The sequence below is a fragment of the Urocitellus parryii genome, chromosome 4, assembly GCF_045843805.1.
Source record: "Urocitellus parryii isolate mUroPar1 chromosome 4, mUroPar1.hap1, whole genome shotgun sequence".
In the NCBI taxonomy this organism is placed as follows: domain Eukaryota; kingdom Metazoa; phylum Chordata; class Mammalia; order Rodentia; family Sciuridae; genus Urocitellus; species Urocitellus parryii.
Genome location: NC_135534.1, coordinates 175,533,536 through 175,558,001, shown reverse-complemented (window position 1 = coordinate 175,558,001; position 24,466 = coordinate 175,533,536). Strand labels below are relative to the sequence as shown.

The 24,466-nt window shown below is 37.8% G+C and overlaps 1 protein-coding gene across 1 annotated transcript in view; it reads right to left on the bottom strand.

Annotated features, from left to right (window-relative positions):
* Window positions 1–7,101, bottom strand: part of Reck (reversion inducing cysteine rich protein with kazal motifs) — a 78,576-nt gene extending 71,475 nt beyond the window's left edge. The window contains exon 1 of the mRNA XM_026379766.2: window positions 6,964–7,101. Within this exon, the coding sequence (XP_026235551.1) occupies window positions 6,964–7,063 (100 nt within the window). The 5' untranslated portion in view covers window positions 7,064–7,101. The remainder of the gene's footprint in view (window positions 1–6,963) is intronic.
* Between the last annotated feature and the right edge of the window lie 17,365 nt (window positions 7,102–24,466).

The window sequence follows — 24,466 nt, the reverse complement described above, 5'->3', positions numbered from 1 at the left end:
TGATTTATAACTCGATATCAACATGGTAATAAAAAAAGCACAGGTGTTGTCCTTATTAATAAGACATACAGTTACCTTGCATTCTTATTCCAAGCGTCTGTGATTATAAAATTAATAAAAATCAAAACTTGATTACTAAAAGCCATGCATGTTAGCTTTAAGAAAGAATTAGAGACATTTAGATATATGCAAGCAGAATATCCAATAATTTGAAATATCAATGTTTGGCTGCTGGTTTAGGCAACATGTATACCAAAGATAGGCAAATAAGCAGGAAACACATGTTACAGCCACACACAGAAAAATGCAACTTCTAAGACCAATTAGCATTTTATAAAATGGAATACACCCCAATCTAAAAATAAGGAATATCCATAAAATTACAGGATTTTTTAAGTTAAAAGGGATTTTGCCACAGATATCTCCCAAAAGCTGTAATTTGGTTAATGCAAAGCCATTCTGTTTTCTTTTCTATGGAAAATAATGAGTTCCTCTAATTAATGTTTTCCTAAAGAATTACTAAAACAGAATATATATTTTTAAGAAAATATACATATCCTTCCCACACTATTAAAGGGAAAAAATCTGAGCTAATGCTGGAAGAAGGTCATTTTAAATAAAAAAGATACATTAATTTAAAAATTCTGGTCTTATTTTTATTACACATATATATATATATATATATATATATATATATTTTGGCTGTATTAGGGATTATACCCAGGGTTTTATGCTTGCTAAGCAAGCAATCTACCACTTAGCTACATTCCCAGATCTTTTTAAATTTTATTTTGAGGCAGGGTCTCAAAAAAGATGGTCCTGGATGACCTTGAACTCATAACCCTTCTGCCTTAGCCTCCTGAGTAGCTGGGATTATAAGTATGCACCATCACACCCAGTGAAATCTTTTTTGTGATCAAATTTTTATTTTCAAAACAACTTTGAAAATGAAAATCACTCTAAAAATGTTTAAACGACAATTGCAACTTTAATTTAAAAATTCATTCATGCAAATGTCACAATTATTCTTAAAAACTGATGTTATGTGTGTATGTATCTATGCAAAATACATTGCCAGCCAAGGAAGAGCCAAATAATCCATCACTTGTCCAATACTGCTGTCATACTGTTTCATCATCTGTATGATTACACATATGTATAAACAGATATGTTTTGTTTTTTCCTGAATCATTTGCAAGTTGGATATATCCTGCATTGTTTGTCTCACGCTGCACTGCTGTAACACCAATTATGTTCATTCTGTTGTAGTATCAATATGACTGCCAAGTTAATTTTTTTTAATGGATTTTTCATGATGTCACTCTTAATTAAGGGCCTACAATGGCTTCCTACTATTCCAACTAAAAATATTTCCAAGTCTTTTTTCTAGCCTTCCTTCTCTAAACTTCAGTTATTTTTAATAAGGAAAAATCTACATTTATTTGGAACACAGTCTTCTGCCTGAAATGCTTGGTGATTTAAATTCCTGATGATTTAAATTCCAAACATCTTTCAAGTTTTTTTTCCAACAACTTCAGGCCATGTTGACTTTTGGTTTAATTAAGATCCAACTTTTTTTTTGGCAGTACTGGAGATCGAATCCACAGGTACTCTATCATTGAGCTATGTCCCCAGCTCTTTTTATTTTGAGACAGGGGCTTGCTAAATTAGTTACTGGGATTATAGGCACGTGCTACAGCAAGACCCTACTATTCTAGGTAGAATTGGAACCTTTAATATTTAATTCTTATCTAAGTATTCCAAATGAGTTCTTTTGGAATCCCCAGATTGACTGATCTTCTTGGTACACCAAGTACAGTATTCAATTTAAAATATTTTATTCACAGATTAAAAAATATTAATACTGTTTTTACATCCTTTTTTAAAAAATATTTTTTTCAGTTGTAGATGGACACAGTATCTTTATTTCTTTTTATGTCGTGCTAAGGATCGAACCCAGTGCCTCACAGTCTGAAGCAAGCACTATACAACTGAGCTATTTTACAGCTCCAGCCCCTTTTGTTATACCCCTTTTAACAGAAAAAAAAAAAAAAGTACAAGTTTTTTCCTCCCTGTACTCTCTCAGTAGCACATGTTATATGGTGACCCACTCATAATGTAGCAAACATGATTGTTTTGGTCTCAAAAAAGATGGTCCTGGTTGACCTTGAACTCAATTTGGTTAATGCAAAGCCATTCTTGGAGACAATCAAGTTCTCAGGCAAGAAATAAACAGCAAGTTGGTAGTACGAATAGAAGGCAAGAAGAATTGCAACTGGGGAAGCTGAAGTTTTATTGGAGTACAGAAAACATGAGTAAAAAGAAGAAACTGGTTGGTAGAAAAAATGGAAGAGATGCACAAAAAGAAGCAAAGAGACAGAGAAGCTATCTGTAAAAACATTCTCCTTCCTTACAACTTTCCAGTTTCCCCAGCAATCCCTAAGGTAGAGGTGTGCAGAACTGCCCACCCATAGTTTTCTATGAGATTTCCTGTTAAAAGTTACATAGCCAGCCCCCTAATCTGAGCTAGGTTGGTTCTGTTTGTTGGGGTCAAAAATGCCTTAACCCCAACAATCATCATTATGTAACAATTAAAGGAAAAAAGCTCTTGTGAAATTCTCCTATAGATGCTAATGGCCAGCATTCTTGCATAGTTTTCTACCCCACTGTGTGCTACAAGTCTCCTGTTCATAAACAAGAAATTTGAAAGTATAACATCTCACTCCCAATGGTATATCCCTTGTCAGAATGATTCTCTTAATATTTTATTGTTCTTGTAGTCTTCATGGTGTCTATGTTCTTAAAAGCATCCAGCATATTATATACAATACTTATGAATATCATGACTTTCCCTGAAATATAGTCCTTAGATTTAGGATGTAAATAGATGTGTTTGAATTATATATAATTACAAATATAAATTAGCAATGTAGATAGTATACATTTGGGGGTAATATTTAATGTCTGAATTTCCCACTAAACTTTTAAGTCACATGAAAGTAAAGATCATGTCTGTGTTTGCTTTTATTTTATACCTACGTTTATCATGGCATCTGGTACTATTAACAGATTATATTTGCTGAATAAATTATTGACAGGTATAAAATTTAGCTTATCAAGCAATGGACATGGGCAATTATTCCTAATACCCATCTTAAACATAAAAAAAATGTAAAAACATTGTTTGTGGTACTTGGGATTGAACCTAGGACCTGCACATGTTAGCCAAGTATTCTACCACCAAGCTACATCTCCAGGCCCCAAAATGGAACTTTAGAACTTTTGGTTCTATTTCCGCCTTACCTGTCAATTTTCCTCAAACCTGCTCCTTCCTGTCTTTCCTACCTTGGTAAATGGTATCAACTTTTACTAAGCTGCTCAAGATTAAAATAACAACAACAGAAACCTGTGAGTAACCCTTAATTCTTTCTTTCTTCAATTACTACATCCAACCTATCAACAATATCTCGGATCTCTCCTCTTCTACCTCCACCACCACTCTCCTCTGAGTCACCATTCTCTTGCTTGGACTACCACAATGGCCTTTGAGATGCCTTGTCTATACTCTTGCCCATTATAATAATTTTTCCCCATTTAGCAGCAAGGGTGATCTAAAATATAAATTAAATCATGTCTCTCATTTAAAACTCTGTTGGTTTCTATCTGTACACAGAATGCAATCTTCATGTGACTTCTTATAAAGGTTGGCACCATCTAGTGATAGTGTACTTTCTTTCTCACTATGTTCCAATCACATAGACCTTCTGGTCTTTATGCCTTAAGGCCTCTGCTCTTCTAGGACGCCACCTCTGTCTTTCAGAAGGATAGTGCCTTCCTGGCCTTCAGATCTTAACTTCACCTTTCAAAGAGGCTGCTCTTGTCAACTCTTAAGTAACCATTCAGCCTCCACTCACTCAATTCTGTTACCATTTGGTTTAGTTTTTTTTAATAGTATATTTATCACACCCAGAAATAATTTCATTATCTATTTCCCCTCCTCTAAATGTAAGCTCCTTGAGAGCAGCAGCTCTGTTCTTAGGACAGAGTATTTTTTGATGGAAAAAAAAAAAAAAGAGTATGCTTTACTCTTTTAAAAGTCACATTATGGCTGAGCACAGCAGTGCACACCTATAATCCCAGCAACTTGGGAGGCTGAGGCAGGAGGATTGCAAATTCAAAGCCAGCCTCAGCAACTTAGCACGGTCCTAAGTAATAAATGAAGCCATAAGTAACTCAGCGAGACCCTGTCTCTAAATATAAAAAAGGGACTGGGGATGTGGCTCAGTGGGTAAGTGCCTGGGGGTTCAATCCCCAGTACTAAAAAAAATAAAATAAAAAAATAAAAAAAAATAAAACAAAAAAAGGTATACTGATATTATATAAAACTTATAATACATAAAATCAACCTCCCTTTCTTCTTTGAATGTCATACAGTAAAAAGTATAAATAATGAAAGATTTCTTAAGTCTATGATATAAGATAGGAACTTTTAGTAACATACTATAAACTATCCTATTGGGTCTTTCATTAGTCCTAGCTCTTTCTACAGTGTAGGCCAACACACTTCATTGGAATGGCAATCTGCTTTTTATTACTTTCCTCCAGATAGGCGTTTTCTTATTTAAAATTCATTTGTTCTTTTTCAGGATTTCAGACTATTACATAATTCCTTAAATGTCAACTTGTTGCAATTTGGCTCTTAATGCTACATCTTTTGCTTACAAAATATCTTAAATAGAAACAGAGCTACTCCCCAGGTGCCATCAGACACAGATCCTAAGAATGCAGCATAAGGTCCCATCCCACTCTCCAAAAAGATAAGCAGCCAATAAGTAGTATTTATCACTCCCTTACCTACATCCCTTGAGCATAAGAATAATCAGGGCAGAGTGGGTAGTGACTGGTAAAGGAGGAGACAGAAAGACCCAAACTTTGACAGAAGACTATGCAGGAATATAAACCAGGCCTTCATTGAAAAACAATTTAATAATTGTGTTCTCAATTTCTGTTTAGAATCGAAGAACATTTTTTGCACTTTCTACTATGCACAGTAGAAGCCTTTGTCCACTATATTACTCAATGTTCTTTATGTAAAGAACCAGGCAATATAAGCTTCCTAGAACTTAATACAAGAATTTTAAAATTAAACCTGGAATTTTTCTCTTTATCAAACAACACAAACTTTATGAGGTCGTGAACTTTTAGAGCTGGAAGGGCTGTTAAAAACCAACTAGCCCAGCATTTTCTTAAATGCATTTTAGGCATTATGAACAAAAAATTTTATGAGCAAATGATTATTTCCTTTCTGTAATAATTCTGTGATATAATTCACATACCATGCAATTCACCCTTTTAAGGTATATAATTCAGTTCTGTTTAGCGTATCCAGAGTTGTGCAACCATCACCACTGTTTATTTTAGAATATGTTCAGTTCTCTAAAAAGAGTTATGCTCCTGAGCAGCCATTCTCTTATTCCCCCAGCAAACCAGTGTTTGGAATAGAAATCCTTGGACCCTTTATTATGAATCTAATGTATTTTGTGAATTTATAAGATAAGGATACAAAATGCAGTGTTTCCCAAACATATTTAATAGCTAACATTTCAGTGGTTACTATGCTATACTATATATTGTATACGGTACACAATAAATGTGGATATTAGATAAAAAGATTAAGGCTAAGTAACTTTCTCCAGTATTCTTAACCTCTTCACTCTACAATTTCCCACAGAACTGAGTAGCTGTGGATGAGAATGTACAACTAGTACTCTATGGACCAAATCTTTGTAAGTGCTTTAGTTCAATCTCTTTTAACTTAGTGAGAAAAATGGGGTCCTGAATAGTAAGTTGAGTTAGCCAAGAATAATCAGTATTCTTTCTCTTTTTTTTTTCTGGGCTAATTTACATGTAAACTTAGAACCCAATTACAGTTATCTAATCCTAAGTTTCTGTCACAATTCTCTCCCTTTTTAAAACCTTCCTTTTTCTTTTTTTCTTAATCTTTATTTTTAACACTGTAGACTACCTTAAAACCTGTTGAGATTGACTTTGCTTTTGCTAGGGGTCTCTCCCTGAAAGCAATGCACTCCTCCACCACTGTTGTTAACAGGAACCCTGCCATCTATGGATGGTTAGTACAGTTAGGAAAACATCATTCAATTTTGCCCCCATCCTAGGTGGATGTCATCTTTCTCCCTCTGTGCACACACAGTTCTGTATCTCCTTTGGACACTTCTGCCTTGAATTCAAGCTACTCCTGTTGTACCCTAGTTTGTAACCTGAGCTCTCCTGGATAGCAGGAGTTAGCAACAAATCTGAATGACCAGAAAGTAGGAGACAACTAACTATAAGCACTGTAGTTTGCTATTCATCCTTAGTTTAACTCCTTTTGAGCAAGGACACAACTCTCCTACAGCCCGAAAGCACCAGAAAGCAGGGTTGACTGATTTTTAATGCCTCCCGCCCAACTCTGTCTGACACAGCACCGTGGGGGCCAACCAGCGCTCACGACACCGAGGCCGGCCTTTCGGAACCAAGTGAGGGTCAAGTAACAAGTCACAATCACTGCCTGGGCAGGAGGCTGCACATCTGAAATCCATCCAACCTTCGTGACGATCCTGAGTGAAGGCATTTTACCGTTTTCTGACAGGGGCCAGAGCCAGGCGAGGGGTTTCAGAGCAGAGCAGGGGGCCCATGGCCGATAGGTGACAGAGCAAGGCCTCGAACCCGGGTCAAGAGCCCCAGTTCAGAAGATCTTCGGGACGCAGAGGGCAAGTAGGGAGGGACCTTGATTGGTCCCGCCTCGGCAACGGGTTCTGACGGCCGAGCCCTCCGGACCCAGGGTCACCGGACGTGGGCCGGGTCTGGGGTCGCGCTCACCCCCGCCCCCTGCCCCGCGCCATCTTGGAGTGCTGAGGCGGCCGCTCCGGATCGCCCCGAACCGCTGCTCCGATAGTTACTTACCCGCACTGCCCGGGGCCAGGCCCCCTGCCACCTCCGCGACCCTCGCCACAGCCAGCAGAAGCAGCAGCGTGCCTCGGAGGGAGGCCCGGACGTTCGCCATGTCCGGGCCGGGCGGGTCCGGAGCGGCGGGATGCTCGGACCCAGCCTGGCCGCCGCCGCCGCCGCCGCCGCCGCCGCCGCTAGCTCCAGGACCCGCCCCTGGCGCCCTGGCCCTTCGGTGATTGGCTGCGGCGCACTCAAGCCCCGCCCCCGGCCTCACGGAGTTTCCAAAACCTCCTGGGGGCGGCAACGCGCGGTGGACCCCGGCCCTTTGTTTGAGCCCAGCTGTATAAGGGTATTATGTGCAGCCGGCCAGCCAGCGTTCTCCAAGAGCGCAGTCAGAGGCTGTCAGAACTGGAGAGGCCCTTGAAACGCCGCTCCCGTCCCGAGGTTTACCTCGGGGCCACTGAAGCTCAGAGAGGAGACTGACTGCGAAGACCACAAAACAAGTTCGCCTGAGACCTGGGGGCTAAGTCGAGGCTGAACTGCAGAGGCTACTCCCCTTCTGGTACCCTCAGAGATAACTCTCAATATCCTTTCTACCGAAGTGCTGCCTCGGACCGAAAAAAGGCGTGTCACCTGACTTCCCCCAAATGCTGAAGGGTTCTGCCACTGACATGGTCCCAGTTCAAGGGCCAGAGGCACGGATTCACCACCGTAGCTGTTGGCACCTATAGGCTCGGAACACCTTTCGTGTACGCTTAACACCGATTTCTTTCTAGACGTAGGACTGAATGTCAGACTGTGGCATTCAGATGTTGGGGTATGTAGCTCTGTGGTAGAGCGCTTCTCCAACATATGTGAGGCCCTGGATTCTATCTCCAGCACCGGAGGAAAAAATCAGGGTGGAGGTGCCCCCACCCCTCATATGACAGTCACTGTGGAGAATGTTTGAGAGCGTCTGCTAGCTATTGAAGCCAATTGTGTAGGTCTCTTCTGCCCACCTGAACAATAGTACATCCATTTTGGAATCATCTTACTGTTCAGGGATGAAACTAATAGCTTATTTCCAGTTTCCCTCTATTAAGACCACTAGAAGCAGTTGGCTTTCCCAGGGGACAGAGAATTGCAGTGTAATGTAATGGAAAGAGCAACTGAGTCCTAATTGCATTCTACTTAACTAGTTCCTGTGACCATGGGCAAAATCATTTAACTTCTGAGTCTTAGTTCCCTCCTCCTCCTCCTCCTCCTCCTCCTCCTTCTTCTTTTTCTTCTTCTTTCTCTCTCTCTCTCTCTCTCTCTCTCTCTCTCTCTCTCTCTCTCTCTTTAGCCTTCTTGGAGAGGTTAAAGAGCATACTGTATTTCAAATATCTAACAGTATTTAACAGAGTGAATAATATTAACACTTGAACGGTAATGAGAGATTTCCCACTTGGGCCAAAGGACCCATAGGCTGAACTCCTTTCCTACCTTGCTCCCCACTCCTGCTTAAGAGATATGTGTCAAAAAGTCTAGACTGTCCAATATGGTAACCAGGAGTGATATGTGACTCTTGGGTGACATGTGGCTAGTCCAGTCTGAAATGTGCTGATACCAAACTTTAAAGGTTTAGTAAGAAAACAAGAATGTGAAATATATTAAAATCAACTCACCTGATTCTTTTTACTTAAAAAAATACATTTAGAATAGTTTTAGGTTCACAGCAAAATTGAGTGGAAGGTAGAGAAGGCATACCCTACCCCTCCTATGCATGGTCTCCCCACGAATCATCCTGCACTAGAGAGGTACATCTGTTACCATCAATGAACCTTCATTGACATAACAACCAAAGTCTACAGATTACATGAGAATACACCCCCCCCCCTTTTTTTTTGTTTTTGGTACTAGGAATTAAACTCAGGGGCACTCAACACTGAGTCACATCCCCAGCCCTATTTTGTATTTTATTTAGAGATAGGGTCTCACTGAGTTGCTTAGCACCTTGCTTTCTCTGAAGCTGGCTTTGAACTCGTGATCCTCCTGCCTCAGCCTTCTGAGCCATTTGAATTACAGACTTGCACCACAGTGCCTGGCCAAGAATTCACTCTTAGTGTTGTACATTTTGTGGGCTTTGACAAATGTAGCTGTTAGAAAAAACATTACTTGTGTGGTTCATCTTGGGGCTCACATTATACTTCTATTGGACAGTGCTGGAATAATCATTTTTTAAAAGATTAATGCTTAGTGATGAACATGGCACTTTAAAAATTTTACTTACCATTGATTTTTGTCCTGGGATCAAAAGCCATCTTATCTGTATTTTAGATTTTAAAAAGCATCCAATTTATCATCAAATCTTTTGATTAGTTTTTACGTGATATATCTTCTCTATGGTTTTACTATTAACCTCTCTGTGTCCTTATATTTAAAGTTAGATAGTAAAAATCTTGTAGTTGGGGCCTACTTATTTTTCTTTTTAATCTAATTTGATAATTCAATCTTTTAATTGGAGTATTTAGAACATTTGGATTTAATATAATTATTGATATGGTTGTGTTAGAACCTACTTTTTGCTATTTGTTTGTATCTGCTCTATTTGTTCTTTTTTTTTCTATTTTTTCACTTTTACTCTTCTGTTTTCTTTTGTAATAATAGAGTGTTTGAAGTTCATTTTATCTCCACTATTGGCTTTTATGTTTGAAGTTCATTTTATCTCCACTTTTGGCTTATTAGCTCTACCTCATTTTTTTTAGTAGTTGTTCTAGGGGGTGCATGTTTTGTCATATCAGTGTGCCTTCAAATAATAAATATTACTTCATGTAAAGTGTAAGAACATGGCAATACTATACTTTCATTTCCCCTTCCCATCTTAAGTGCTAATGTCATAATTTTGCTGCTGCATATTACTATTTTGCTTTAAGCAGCCAATTGCTTTTAAAAGAGAATATACAATATAAAATGAGAAATAATTTCTTTTGTATTTGCCAACATTAACCATTTCTAATGTTTTCATTCATTTGTGTAGATCCAATTTTTCTCTGGTATTGCTTTTGTGCTGCCTGAATACTACCTTTGATCTTTATTATAATTCAAGTATATTTGTAATAAATTATCTCAAGTTTTTATTGGTATGGAAAAGCCTTTGTCTTCACTTAAGTTTTTTTTTTTAATGGAATTCAAGTTTAACATATTTTTCCTTTATCACTTTAAAGGTATCATTCAGTTGTCTTCTGGCTTTCATAATTTCAGTCAAAAAGTTTTGTTAAGAAAACTACAGACCAATATCTCTAATGAACCTAGATGCAAAAATCCTCAATAAAATTCTGGCGAATCGGATCCAAAAACATATCAAAAAAATTATACACCATAATCAAGTAGGATTCATCCCTGGGATGCAACGCTGGTTCAATATACGGAAATCAATAAATGTTATTCACCACATCAATAGACTTAAAAATAAGAACCATATTATCATCTCGATAGATGAAGAAAAAGCATTCGACAAAGTACAGCATCCCTTTATGTTTAAAACTCTAGAAAAATTAGGGATAACAGGATCATACCTCAACATTGTAAAAGCAATCTACAATAAGCCACAGGCCAGCATCATTCTGAATGGAGAAAAATTGAAGGCATTCCCTCTAAGATCTGGTACAAGACAGGGATGCCCTCTCTCACCACTTCTGTTCAACATAGTCCTCGAAACACTGGCCAGAGCAATTAGACAGACGAAAGAAATTAAAGGCATAAAAATAGGAAAAGAAGAACTTAAATTATCACTATTTGCAGATGATATGATTCTATACCTAGCAAACCCAAAAAGGTCTACAAAGAAACTATTAGAGCTAATAAATGAATTCAGCAAAGTGGCAGGATATAAGATCAACACGCATAAATCAAATGCATTCCTGTATATCAGTGACAAATCCTCTGAAACGGAAATGAGGACAACTACTCCATTCACAATATCCCCCCAAAAAATAAAATACTTGGGAATCAACCTAACAAAAGAGGTGAAAGACTTATACAATGAAAACTACAGAACCCTAAAGAGAGATATTGAAGAAGACCTTAGAAGATGGAAAAATATACCCTGTTCATGGATAGGCAGAACTAACATCATCAAAATGGTGATATTACCAAAAGTCCTCTATAAATTCAATGCAATGCCAATCAAAATCCCAACAGCATTTCTTGTAGAAATAGATAAAACAATCATGAAATTCATATGGAATAATAAAAGACCCAGAATAGCAAAAACAATGCTAAGCAGGAAGTGTGAATCAGGCGGTATAGCGATACCAGACTTCAAACTATACTACAGAGCAATAGTAACAAAAACAGCATGGTACTGGTACCAAAACAGGCGGGTGGACCAATGGTACAGAATAGAGGACACAGAAACCAATCCACAAAATTACAACTATCTTATCTTTGATAAAGGGGCTAAAAGCATGCAATGGAGGAAGGATAGCATCTTCAACAAATGGTGCTGGGAAAACTGGAAATCCATTTGCATCAAATTGAATCTGAATCCCTTTCTCTCGCCATGCACAAAAGTTAACTCAAAATGGATCAAGGAGCTTGATATTAAATCAGAGACACAGCGTCTGACAGAAGAAAAAGTTGGCTATGATCTACATACTGTGAGGTCAGGCTCCAAATTCCTCAATAGGACACCCATAGCGCAAGAGTTAACAACTAGAATCAACAAATGGGACTTACTCAAACTAAAAAGTTGTTTTCTCAGCAAAAGAAACAATAAGAGAGATAAACAGGGAGCCTACATCCTGGGAACAAATCTTTACTCCACACACTTCAGATAGAGCCCTAATATCCAGAGTATACAAAGAACTCAAAAAATTAGACAATAAGATAACAAATAACCCAGTCAACAAATGGGCCAAGGACCTGAACAGACACTTCTCAGAGGAGGACATACAATCAATCAATAAGTACATGAAAAAATGCTCACCAACGCTAGCAGTCAGAGAAATGCAAATCAAAACCACCCTAAGATACCATCTTACTCCAGTAAGATTGGCAGCCATTATGAAGTCCAACAACAACAAGTGCTGGAGAGGATTCGGGGAAAAGGGTACAGTTGTTCATTGTTGGTGGGACTGCAAATTGGTGCAGCCAATTTGGAAAGCAGTATGGAGATTTCTTGGAAAGCTGGGAATGGATCCACCATTTGACCCAGCTATTCCCCTTCTCGGTCTATTCCCTAAAGACCTAATAAGAGCATGCTACAGGGACACTGCTACATCGATGTTCATAGCAGCACAATTCACAATAGCAAGATTGTGGAACCAACCTAGATGCCCTTCAATAGATGAATGGATAAAAAAAATGTGGCATTTATACACAATGGAGTATTACTCTGCATTAAAAAATGACAAAATCATAGAATTTGGAGGGAAATGGATGGCATTAGAGCAGATTATGCTAAGTGAAGCTAGCCAATCTTTAAAAAACAAATGCCAAATGACTCCTTTGTTTTAAGGGGAGTAACCAAGAACAGTGTAGGGACGAAGAGCTTGAGAAGAAGATTAACATTAAATAGGGATGAGAGGTGGGAGTGTTGAGAGCCACAGCCAAAGGGGCCCCAACAAACTTCCAGCTGCCAGCAAACTTCCAGCTGCCGGCTGATGATTGGCTCACAGTGGCCCCAGCAACATCTAGCTGATTGGCTCCTCTGCGGTCATGTTCATTGGGCTGTTTCTCTGCCCTTCAGACTACGGAACTGCTCATTGGGGGACTTCTTTGGCTCCGCCCATGCGACCTAGCCAATCGGCCTCAAGAGCAGGAGGATTGTGGGAGGTGGTGGTTGGTGTGGGGGGAGAGGCTTGTGGAAGCTGGTGGTGGCAGTTGGGCTCTGAGGGTTTTTCCTGAGGAGCTGTTTTGCTTGGTGTGTGTGTTCTAAAAATAAAGTTAGTTTCTTTTGACAAGTGGCTCCTGAATTGTGCCCAGCCAGACTGCGGCATGCCAAATGACTCCTTTGATTTAAGGGGAGTAACCAAGAACAGTGTAGGGACGAAGAGCTTGAGAAGAAGATTAACATTAAATAGGGATGAGAGGTGGGAGGGAAAGGGAGTAAGAAGGGAAATCGCATGGAAATAGAAGGTGATCCTCAGGGTTATACAAAATTACATATAAGAGGAAAGGAGGGGTAAGACAAGATAATACAAGTGGAAGAAATGATTTACAGTAGAGGGGGTAGAGAGAGATAAGGGGAGGGGAGGGGAGGGGAGGGGGGATAGTAGAGAATAGGATAGACAGCAGAATACCTCAGTCACTAGAACGGCAATATGTAAATCAATGGAAGGGTAACTGATGTGATACAGCAATCTGTATACGGGGTAAAATTGGGAGTTCATAACCCACTTGAATCAAACTGTGAAATATGATATATTAAGAACTATGTAATGTTTTGAACAACCAACAATTAAAAAAATTAAAAAAAAAAGTTTTGTCATTCTTATCTTCAATCTTCTGGATAATATACCTGTTCTCTCTCCTCTGTCTGCTTTAAAATTTGTTGTTTTTAGGAGAGATACTGGGGAATGATATTGACCAACTGTATTGTTATGTTGTGTGTATGTACAAATATATAGCAACAAACCTCACTATTATGTGTAATTGTAATGAACCAATAAAAAGTATGAAAAAGGTATGTTGATTCTAAACCACTAGTGTTTAGCAATTTGATTACAATGTACTTTGGTGTGGTTCTCATTTTGTTCACCCTATTTCAGTTATGTTGAGATCTGGGACTTGTGGGTTTGTATTCCCAGTGAGTTTGAAAACTTTTGGCTATTAATTCCATTAATTTTTTTTCTGCCTACCCTGATCTCTTCTTCTGGGATTTTGGTTAAACATAGTTACATTGGTCACTGAGTCAGAGTCTCAGTCTCAGTCTCTCTCTCTCTCTGTCTCTCTCTGTAATAGGAATTGAACCCAGGGTTACTTTACCATTAAACCACATCCTCAGTCCTTTTTATTTTGAGACAGGGCCTCACTAAGTTGCTGAGGCTGGCCTCAAACTTGTGATCTTTCTGCTTTAGCCTCCAGAGTCACTGGGATTATAGGCACTTTCCACCATGCCTGATTTGTTTATTTCCCCCACCCCCAGCCTTTTTTTCCCCTTGTCTTTCAGTGTGGATAGTTTCTGTTGCTATGTTTTCCAGTTCACTGTTCTTTTCTCTGTAGTATCTCATATGATATTAATTTTGTACACTATATTTTAATTTCAGGCACTACAGTTTTCATCTATAGAAGTTCTCTTTGTATCTTTTTATATCTTCATACCCCTCCCCATTATGTTCATGCTTTCTTTTACATTGTTCAACTTACTTATAATATTTACGATAGTTATTTTCGTGTCCTTGTCAGATAATCCTATCATTTCCATATCTGTTTATATTGCTAGACTTTTCTCCTGGTTATGTTAGGGTTAGGGTATTTTCCTGCTCTTTACAAATTTTGATTGCATGACATACAGTGTAAATTTTATAGTTTGAGTGTGAATTTTTTTTTGTGTGTGTATGTGAGTGTCTATTTCTCTAAAGAATGTTAGTTGTTTTTTTTTTTTTTTGGCATGTAGCTTAGTTACTTGTGGATCTGCTGAGATCACTCATTTGTTTCTTCAATGTGACCATATTTTCCTTTACATGATTAAATATATGTATGAGAAGTGCTTTAAACTGCTTCCAACATCTGGTTAATCTTGGCAATGATTTCCAATGACGTTTAAAATCTTTTAATCTTGGTAATTGGCTATATTTTACAATTTCTTCACATGACTAATAAAGTTTTACTCTTTGCTGGGCCTAGGACATGCTTCTTATATAAAAAACTTGGTTCCAACCCTTTAGCATGGCTGTCACTGCAGTAGAAAAAATGGACAGAATAGAAATAGAACCAAATGAAAATTCTAATTCTATTAATAAAGGACAATAAGTGAATTAAATACCCATTATAATGGAAATAGCAAAATACAGGATAATTTAAAGCTAAATTAGCAAAAATGGTTCAATCTAGAAAATGGGGAGCGAGATTGGAAGAAAATGTCTTTCATGACTGTGGGACAATATTAAGAAGTTTTAAGTATGCATAATTGGAGTCTCAGAGGGAGAGGAGAATGAATAAGATAGAAAAAAATTGAAAGATTAATAGCTGAAAATTTTTCAAGTTTGGTGAAAACATCAATTTTCAGACCCTAAAAGCTTATTGTACCCAAGGGACAAATTCAAAAAAACTTCAATCTAGACACATTGTAGTCAAACTGTTGGAAACTAAAGAAAAAAACCTTGAATTAGCCCAAGAAGAATGACTTATTACATATAAAAATAATAATAATACAGATAAGGAAATAATGGAGGTCACTTTCATTCACCTCCATTGCTAGCACCCTAATTCATTGTGTCTTGCCTGGAATGTTGCAATAGTTTCCTGATGGATTAATCGCCTTTCATCCTTTCCCCCAACAATCTATTTTCAATAAAGCAAATATAGTGATCATTTAAAGGAATAGTTTATGTTGGTCTTCTCTTCAGAACTCTCCAAAGCCTTCCCATCTTACTCAAAGAAAAGTGAAATTCATTACAACAGGATCTTGTACTCTAGCTTCCTTCTCTAACCTCTGACCTCACTGCTTACCATCTCTGATTCAATCATTCATCAGCTCCAACCAATCTACTCTGTGCCTTTGCTCAATTGCTCCACATAATCTCTTGCCTCAGAACACTTAGATTTGGAGTTTCTTCTGCCTAGAAACCATTTCTCCCCAATATTTATATGATTCTTCCTCTTTTTTAAAAAAATTATTTATTTTTTTAGTTATAGTTGGACACAAAACCTTTATTTTATTTGTTTATTTTTTTAAAGAGAGAGTTTTTTAATATATATATATTTAGTTTTATATATATATATATATATATATATATATATATATATATTTAGTTTTTAGTGGACACCTCATCTTTATTTTTACTTATGTGTGGTGCTGAGGATTGATCCCAGTGCCCCGCGCATGCCAGGTGAGAGAGCTACCGCCTCAGCCACATCCCCAGCCCCAATTTGTATATTTTTATGTGGTGCTGAGGATGGAACTCAGGGCCTCACACATGCTAGGCGAATGCTCTACTGCTGAGCCACAACCCCAGCCCAAACATTCATGGTCATTAGAATTAAAAAATAGAGAGGACTGGGGTTGTGGCTCAGCGGTAGAACACTTGCCTGGCATGTGTGAAGCACTGGGTTTGATTCTCAGCACTGCATATAAATAAATAAATAAAAGTTCACCAACAACTTAAAAAAAGAAGTAGACAGAGAGAACAAGTCTTAGCATTTTGGTTTGAAAATAAACATTTGAAATTCCAGGCACAGTGGTTTTAAAATAAAAATGTTTAAAAATACAGAACTCAGAACTCAGCCTGAAAGATTAAGATTAAGGTCAATATATATAAACAGCAGACATGGAAGAATACTGTGATCAGTCACACAGTGTCCCTCCCACTCTCATCAGTCCCCAGCAATGTCATTTACTCTGATGCACTAGAGGAGAAGAAGGGGTTGCTTCTGGAGAATGCAGTGGGAGTGGGACACAGAGCCCCCAGGAAGTCTTGAGAATATGAAATACAAAGTCTGAGACCCACTTTCCATGTGGAGTTCAGGGAAGTAACAGACTGAATGCAGGGGATTATAAAATTCCCCTGCTCTCAGCATGATGTGGGAGTAGAATATGTATGTCCTGTCCCCTGTTCCCTGTGGAAAAGTAGTTGAATGTTTTCTATGTCCCTCAAGAGTGTCAAGGGACAATTAAAGAGAGCTGAGATCCTGAAGAGGCCTCAAGATCAGAATGAAGAGCCTGTAGCTGTTATTTGCACGGCCTGTGCAACTGGATACCAGATGAGAATGCAGGTGTCATCAGAGATTGATGATGGCAACTGAGGACCAGATGTCCTGTCTTCTTCCCAGTCGCAATGGCTGGCTTTGACTCTACATAGTCCTCTCAAAGCTAGGAAGTGTGTTTGGGAGCAACCTCCACCAAACTTAGATGTCACTGACCTGAGATGAAATCTTAGCCAATCTAAACAAACAGCACCAAACCCCAAATACAAAAAGCCCAGCAAAATAACAATAACAACAATTTTTTTTTTTTTTTTTTTTTTTAGTTAATCAGCAGGAAGAAGATGTACAGTCAGTTGACTGTTCCTTGAAGATCTGGATGCACCTTCTAGAAGTTGTTGCTTGGAAGCAACTATCCAGACAGACACAATGTTTTCCAGTTGTTAGTATGTCATGTTTACTATTAGTGTAATAACTGGGAATGTTGCCTTGGAAAACAAAGTATCCTCGTGCCTTGGAGCAGAATTGGCATATCTGACATCCCATTGACTCCTATAATTAACTCTCAGAAGAGGAAGAAAAGCTCTACCCAAGACATCCAACAATAACATGTTATAAAACCCAGCATGCTATAAAATCCTGGAGCCTCTAATAAGCCCTTTAAAAATGTGAGACTGTGAGTATGAAATTGCCCTATTCTCTACTCTATTTGCTTATTTATTTTAATAATTTTCAAACTTAAAAAATTATTTTATTTCTCAGCATTGGGATTCTTTTTCCACAAATCTTTTTTTTTCTTTTGTCCTGGGGATTGAACCCAGGAGCCCATAACCACAGAGCCAAATCCCCAGCACCTCTTTTTTTTTTTTTTGAGACAGTAAGACACTAAGTTGCTTAGGGCTTTGCTAAATTGCTGAGGCTGTCTTTGAATTTGCAATCCTCCTGTCTTATCCTCCCAAGCTGCTGGGATTACAGGAATGAGCCACCGTGCCCAGCTTCACAAAATCTTACAAAATCTTCCTATACAAAACAGGAAAAATGAATGTGCTTTATTGCTATATTTACTTTACAAATTTATATTTTTTAACAATTACTTGGTTCAAAGACCACAAAGGTGAATTCCAAGACAATGAATGAGGTTTTGATGAACACAAACATGTGAAATCTGAAATTATGAATGACAATCACCGTTTTAGCTTCCAATTTGTTTCTGTGTTTTTGTTTTTGTTGCCTGTTGTGGAGAAAATCCTGATTTATACAGATGAATATTTTGTAATAGCTCACTTTTCAATCTCAGACAAATCTAGTTCTTTGATGTTTCCTTGAAAAAGAAGTCGAAATTTTTGTTTTGAGGTTGTATTCATGAAAACTTATGTCCACATGAAAAACCTGTACCTGCAGAGAGGTTGACACAGTGTAATTCATAATTGCCAAAAGAAGAAGTCCATCTGTAGGTGAGTGGATAAGTAAACTGTACACTAGACTATGGAATATTATTAGTTTTAAAAAGAAATAAGCTATCAAGCCATGCAAAGACATGGAGAAAACTTAATTGCACATTACTAAGTATAAGAAGCCAGTCTGAAAAGGTGATATATTGTAAAATTCCAAATATATGACTTTCATAGGAAAGGAAAATTCTAGATAGAGTTAAAATATTAGTGGTTGCCATGGGTTGGGAAAGGAAGGGCTAAATAGGCACAGTGAAGAGGATTTTTCAGAATAGTGAAACTATTCTGTACGATTGTACAATGGTGGGTACATTATATTTTATATTACTATTACATTATCAATGGTGGGTACATTATATTTTATATCATTATATTTTTGTCAAACCCCACAGAATGTACAACATCAAGAGTGAAACCTACTGTAAACTATGGACCTTGGGTGTTAATGATATGTCAATGTAATTCATCAGTCGTAACAAATGTACCACTCAGATAGTGGGGGAGGGACTCTGATAGTAGGGGAGGTTATACATACGTGTGATGAGGGATTTATTGGAGATCTCCATAATTTCTACTTTAAAAAATTTTATTCAGTGTCTCTGGTCTAATTCCTAGGTCCTTGATCCACTTTGAGTTGAGTTTTGTGCATGGTGAGAGATAGGGGTTTAATTTCATTTTGTTGCATATGGATTTCCAGTTTTCCCAGAACCATTTATTGAAAAGGCTATCTTTTCTCCAGTGTATGTTTTTGTACACCTTTGTCTAATATAAGATAACTGTAATTATTTGGGTTAGTCTCTGTGTCCTCTATTCTGTACCACTGGTCTTCAAGTCTATTTTGGTGCCAATATCATGCTATTTTTTTGTTACTATTGCTCTGTAGTATATAGTTTAAAGCCTGGTATAAGTGATGCTACCTGCTTCACTCTTCTTGCTAAGGATTGCTTTAGTCATTCTGGGTCTCTTATTTTTCCAGATGAATTTCATGACTGCTTTTTCTAATTCTATGGGGGAGTGTCATTGGGATTTTGATTGGAATTGCATTAAATCTGTATAGTGCTTGGCGGGGGGCATTGGAGGATTTGATGAACTCTAGATAGGGCAAAGGAGAAAAGGGGAGGGAGGGGAAGGGAGGAGGCATAAGGGTAGGAAAGATGGTGGAATGAGATGGACATTATTAACCTAAGTACATGTATGAAGACACAAATGGTGTGACTCTACTTTGTGTACAACCAGAGATATGAAAAATTGTGCTCTGTATTTGTAATATGAATTGTAATGCATTCTGCTGTTATATATAATAAATTAAAATGAAAAATGAAAAATCTTTACTCATTTACAATGTTAGTTAATTATTAAAAATCAGAAAAATATTGCTTCACAAATAAGATTTGATACATGATATAAATTCTTTATCATAGATATAAACTCAGAGAAGTAACAATCAAAACTCATGATTCATCCTGATTCTATTTATAATGGGACATTGTTTTTGTACAACCAGTTACATGTTCACTTGTTATTGTGCAATTGGTGCTGACATCATAGTGGGGATATGCATGGAGTGCATGATTCCAAGCCTTACCCAACACTTAATTGAGAACAGCACACATGTGTACTCCATTGCATAATTTTACGTGAGTGATGTGCATGGACTTGAATATTCTAATCAAGGACACATCTAAGATAAAAAATGCCCAGGGGTGGAAAGATTTATTCCAAGGTTCCTTTAAAAGTGAGTCAATTCAACAGCACACCTGTACATGTGATAGTGATGTCTAGTATGTAAAAAAGTTGCAACATGACAAATTTACACGTGTCTTAACACATCATATATATGTATATATGTGTGCATATATATAAATGATATATTTGTAAGTAAAGTCAAGTACTCATGGAACCTGACACACCTCCACTGAGGAGAAATTTGATTCTTATTATTAAAATCATTTTAATGTGCTATTTAAGAGTTTCATATAATGTATGCTTGAGCATATCTGTTTTAATTTTCATATCCTCTTTCTTTTCCAAAACAGAGAATCATTCTGTATTCCACAGCTGGCATAAATATATCATTCTTTCCTTTTTAAGCCTTCGTAATCATGATGGTGTTTTATGTTTAGCTTTAATCCATCTGAAGTTAATGCTGGCATATGGTATTACATATGGATCAAAGGCAAACCTTCATTCAACTGAAATTTGTTGCTGTTCCACTATTTATTAAAAAGTGATTCCCTCTTTATGCTATTGATTTTGATATGCCACATACATAATTGAATTCTTACAGTTTGAGTTCATTTTCTGGTATCACTGATATAATAGAGTTTACAAAACTTTGAAATACCAATGATTCAGAAATTGCTAATTTGTCAATAAATTCAGATTTAGTAGGAAGAATCTGATAGTTACCTTCAAAAGATCCTCGTATTGTTCATTCTTCACTAGCAATTAATGTAGTTCAGTAGAGTGTTTGGGGGGATTTAAAATACTCAATAACTACAGACAGCCTATCAGCCCTACTGCAGACAAAGCGGAATTCAAATCTTTGGGGGTACTTCCCGGGAATATAGTTAAGAAGTTCTTTGTTTGAGAGTTTCCACCTTAGCAATTTGGGGTCATTTTTACTATGATTCTTTTCCCCAAGGCCCTAGCCTATCATTTGCCTTCCTTTGCACTCCTATAACACTCTAAAAAAATTTTTTTTTTTTTTGGACTCAACTGGTCATGTCTGAATAGGAATACAACAGATCTGGGGAAAGTTCTTTCTATCTCCTAACTTTTCTAAACTTATATTAATGCTAATAGTTTCCTGGCTTATTTTTAGAAACACCACAATTGCGTTTTCTACAAAATTTGGCATGTATTTTTTTCTGCTGTATTTGTGATTCTTATTTTGAAACTGACAACATTTTTAATATTTATTTGCACTTGGTTGCATTTTAGAACTATTCTAGATGAGAATTAAGGTGGGAAAAGGGTAGATGGTAGTTTTTTGGTGTAGGTGCCCCTACCCCCTGCCACAATGGAGATTTAACCCCACAGGTGCTGTACCACTGAGTTACCTCCCCTTCCTTTATATTTTGAGAGAGAGAGTTGCCCAGGCTGACCTCAAACTTGTGATACTTCTACCTTTGCCTCCTTGGTAGCTGGGATTATAGGTGTTCACCATCATGGTTTAGAAAGTAGTTTTAAAAGAATTAAATAGTTTTATTTAAAAAAATTTTACCTAACAATTCAGTAATAATTCAGATGACAAATGAGAAGCTGGGTGTGGTGATGTATACTTGTATTCCCAGCTACTTGGGAGGCTGAGGAAGGAGGATCACTTGAGTCCCTAAGTTTGAGATCAACCCAGGCAACCACGGATATGCTTCCAGTATTAATTCTGACTTTTCTAGAATTCCAATCTTTTGGCAGGTACTCTTTTGTGTCTGACTTTTTTCACTTAGTATATTTTGAAATAATCTCATGTTCTATCATTTTCCGGTAGTTTGTTGTAGTGATGGGTGGTGTTCCATTGTATGGATATGTCACAATGCACTTAACTTGACTTATTGATGAACATTTGAGCTATTTTCAGTATGTGGCTCTTAAGAATAAAGATCCTATGAATAAATTTGTACACAAGTCTTTGTGAGGACATGTATTTTCATTTCCATTGGGCAAACACATCTCAAAATACCTGAGGTATTTTAATTTGTGGAGATAACTGGGTGACCACACATAGAGACCAATGCCATTGAAAGAAAAATTTTATTCCATTTCTCAAGAAAAGGGGACGCCATACAGAGCCATACAGGGAAGCACTAAGGTTTGGTAAAGAGGCAGAGGCAGGAGTAAGGGGAAAGCTAAGCTAGAGCTCTTATTAGGGCTTTTATGGAAAGGCAAATGGCTTAGGATGACTTTTCTGAATTTTGGTGGGCTTTGGATTATAGGGGTGGTCTCTATACCCCAGCCCTGGAGGATTTAGGGCAGGGAAATCTTAGCTTGGTATGTGAGAGTTCAATGAAGAGGTGGTTCAGATTATGGGGGAGATGTGAGTGTCTTTGCTATTAGTTTGGCCCGGTAAGTAATGGATACCAAACAGACAAACACAGACTCTAAGAAAACAGAACAATTCAGGAATGGAATCATTGAGTCATAAGGAAGCAAGTGTTTAACCTTATAAGAGATTAGTAACTGTTTTCCAAAGGGTTGTATCAATTTACATTCCTATCAACAATTTATTTGTCAATAAATTGTTCTTGTTGCTATACCTCTTCAATATTAGACATTGCAACGACCATGTGGTGGAATCTCATTGTGACTTTAATTTGAATTTCCGTAACAACTAATGATGAACATTTTCCTGTTGTTATTGGTCATTCACAAATCTTTTGGGAAACTTGTGAAGCAGCTGTTCAAATATTTTCCACATTTTGTGAATTTGTCTTCTCATTGCATTGTAAGAGTGCTTTTTATATTACAAATACAAGTCCTTTATCAGATATATGCATTACTATTGTCTCCCAACCTGCTGTTGCTTGCTCATTCACTTTCTTTTTAAAGAGAGAGTGAGAGAGGGGAGAGAGAGAGAGAGAGAATTTTTAATATTTATTTTTTAGTTCTCAGCGGACATAACATCTTTGTTGGTATGTGGTGCTGAGGATCGAACCCGGGCAGCAGGCATTCCAGGCGAGCGCGCTACCGCTTGAGACACATCCCCAGCCCCCACTTTCTTGGTGGCATTTTCTGGAAAGCTGAACTTTTAAATGTTGGTAAAGTCCAATTTAACACTTTTTAGAGTCCATGGTTTTTTTTTTTTTTTTAATTGTTTTGTGGTGAGGCAGGAAGACAGATCTCCCATAGGCAGCCAGGAAAAGGGCCTTGGAGAAGGAAACGAGGGGAGGGGGACATCAGGCCAACCTGAAAGGAGACATCAGGTCTGGAGGACGTCCTGTGACTTGCTTCTCCCTGTCAGCTCTAATGACGGTGACTTATTCTGAGTTAAAATACCTGTTTCTGTTCTCACAGTTTCAACCACAGCAGTCCTTCTTCAGTGACCCTTGCCTCTACCCCTAGCAGTAGCCAATGACAAGACCCCTACCTGAAGCTCTTCCTCTTCCCAGCCAACGTGTCAAATCACAAGGTTGGACCTGTCCTCTTAATGATGTAAATAAGGGATTGAAATTATGCACTTGTGATTGGCTTACTAAATACCTAGCTTAAAGAGCTCTAGTGGTTTATGCTAGCATCCTTTACCCAACCAATCACCTGTGCTGGGCCTCACCTGCGAAGGGGCCCCAAGAGAGGGATGCAAATGTGTGTCCGACGTCTAGGGATTTTTAAAGGTATATCATGAATTCTCCCTTAACCTGTCTGGAATTCTATCAGAAGTTATCTCAACCCCATTCACAACTTTTAGTTTGGGGCTATAAATCAAGAAGGTAAGGGTGCTAGTCTCCTTCCAACCGAGGGGAGTCCTACTCTGTCTCTATCTTCTCTGATTTTCCTTTCTACTCTGAACAACTCTCTAGTTAGAATACCTCTCCACTTCTCCTGAAGAGGTGGGAAACCTTCTTATCATATCCTGAATTCTCTCTCCTATGGCTTTTAGTAAAGCTCTCTGCTGATACACCCAAACTTTGCTCTTAATCTACAGAAGGAAAATTCTGGCTTTTTAAAAACACTGTTTTGTTTTTTTTAATCTCAGAAAACTTAGAATGTAAGATCATTGTCTATTTTGATACTCTGAGAGAAGAACACGTGCTTTATTCTAAGAAGGGTCTGCCCATTCCCATGAATTAATGAGATTTATTGATTAAACAGGGGGAGCTATTGGGTAACATGATTTTGGGAATATACAAACCACACTAGTCAGGGATTTCTCTTCTGGCAATATGGACAATTAGATTCCCTGAGCAACCCTCCTGGTGAGTGTAGAAAAAAACTGCATGTGCTGAATAAAATTCAAAATAACATCTTTTAAAAATGTGTTGATGAAAGCAGTATGGAGATTCCTGGGAAAGCTGGGAATGGAATCACCATTTGACCCAGCTATTCCCCTTCTCGGACTTTCCCTGAAGACCTTAAAAGAGCGTACTATAGGGATACTGCTACATCGATGTTCATAGCAGTACAATTCACAATAGCTAGACTGTGGAACTAACCTAGATGCCCTTCAATAGATGAATGGATAAAAAAAAATGTGGCATTTATACACCATGGAGTATTACTCAGCACTAAAAAATGACAAAATCATG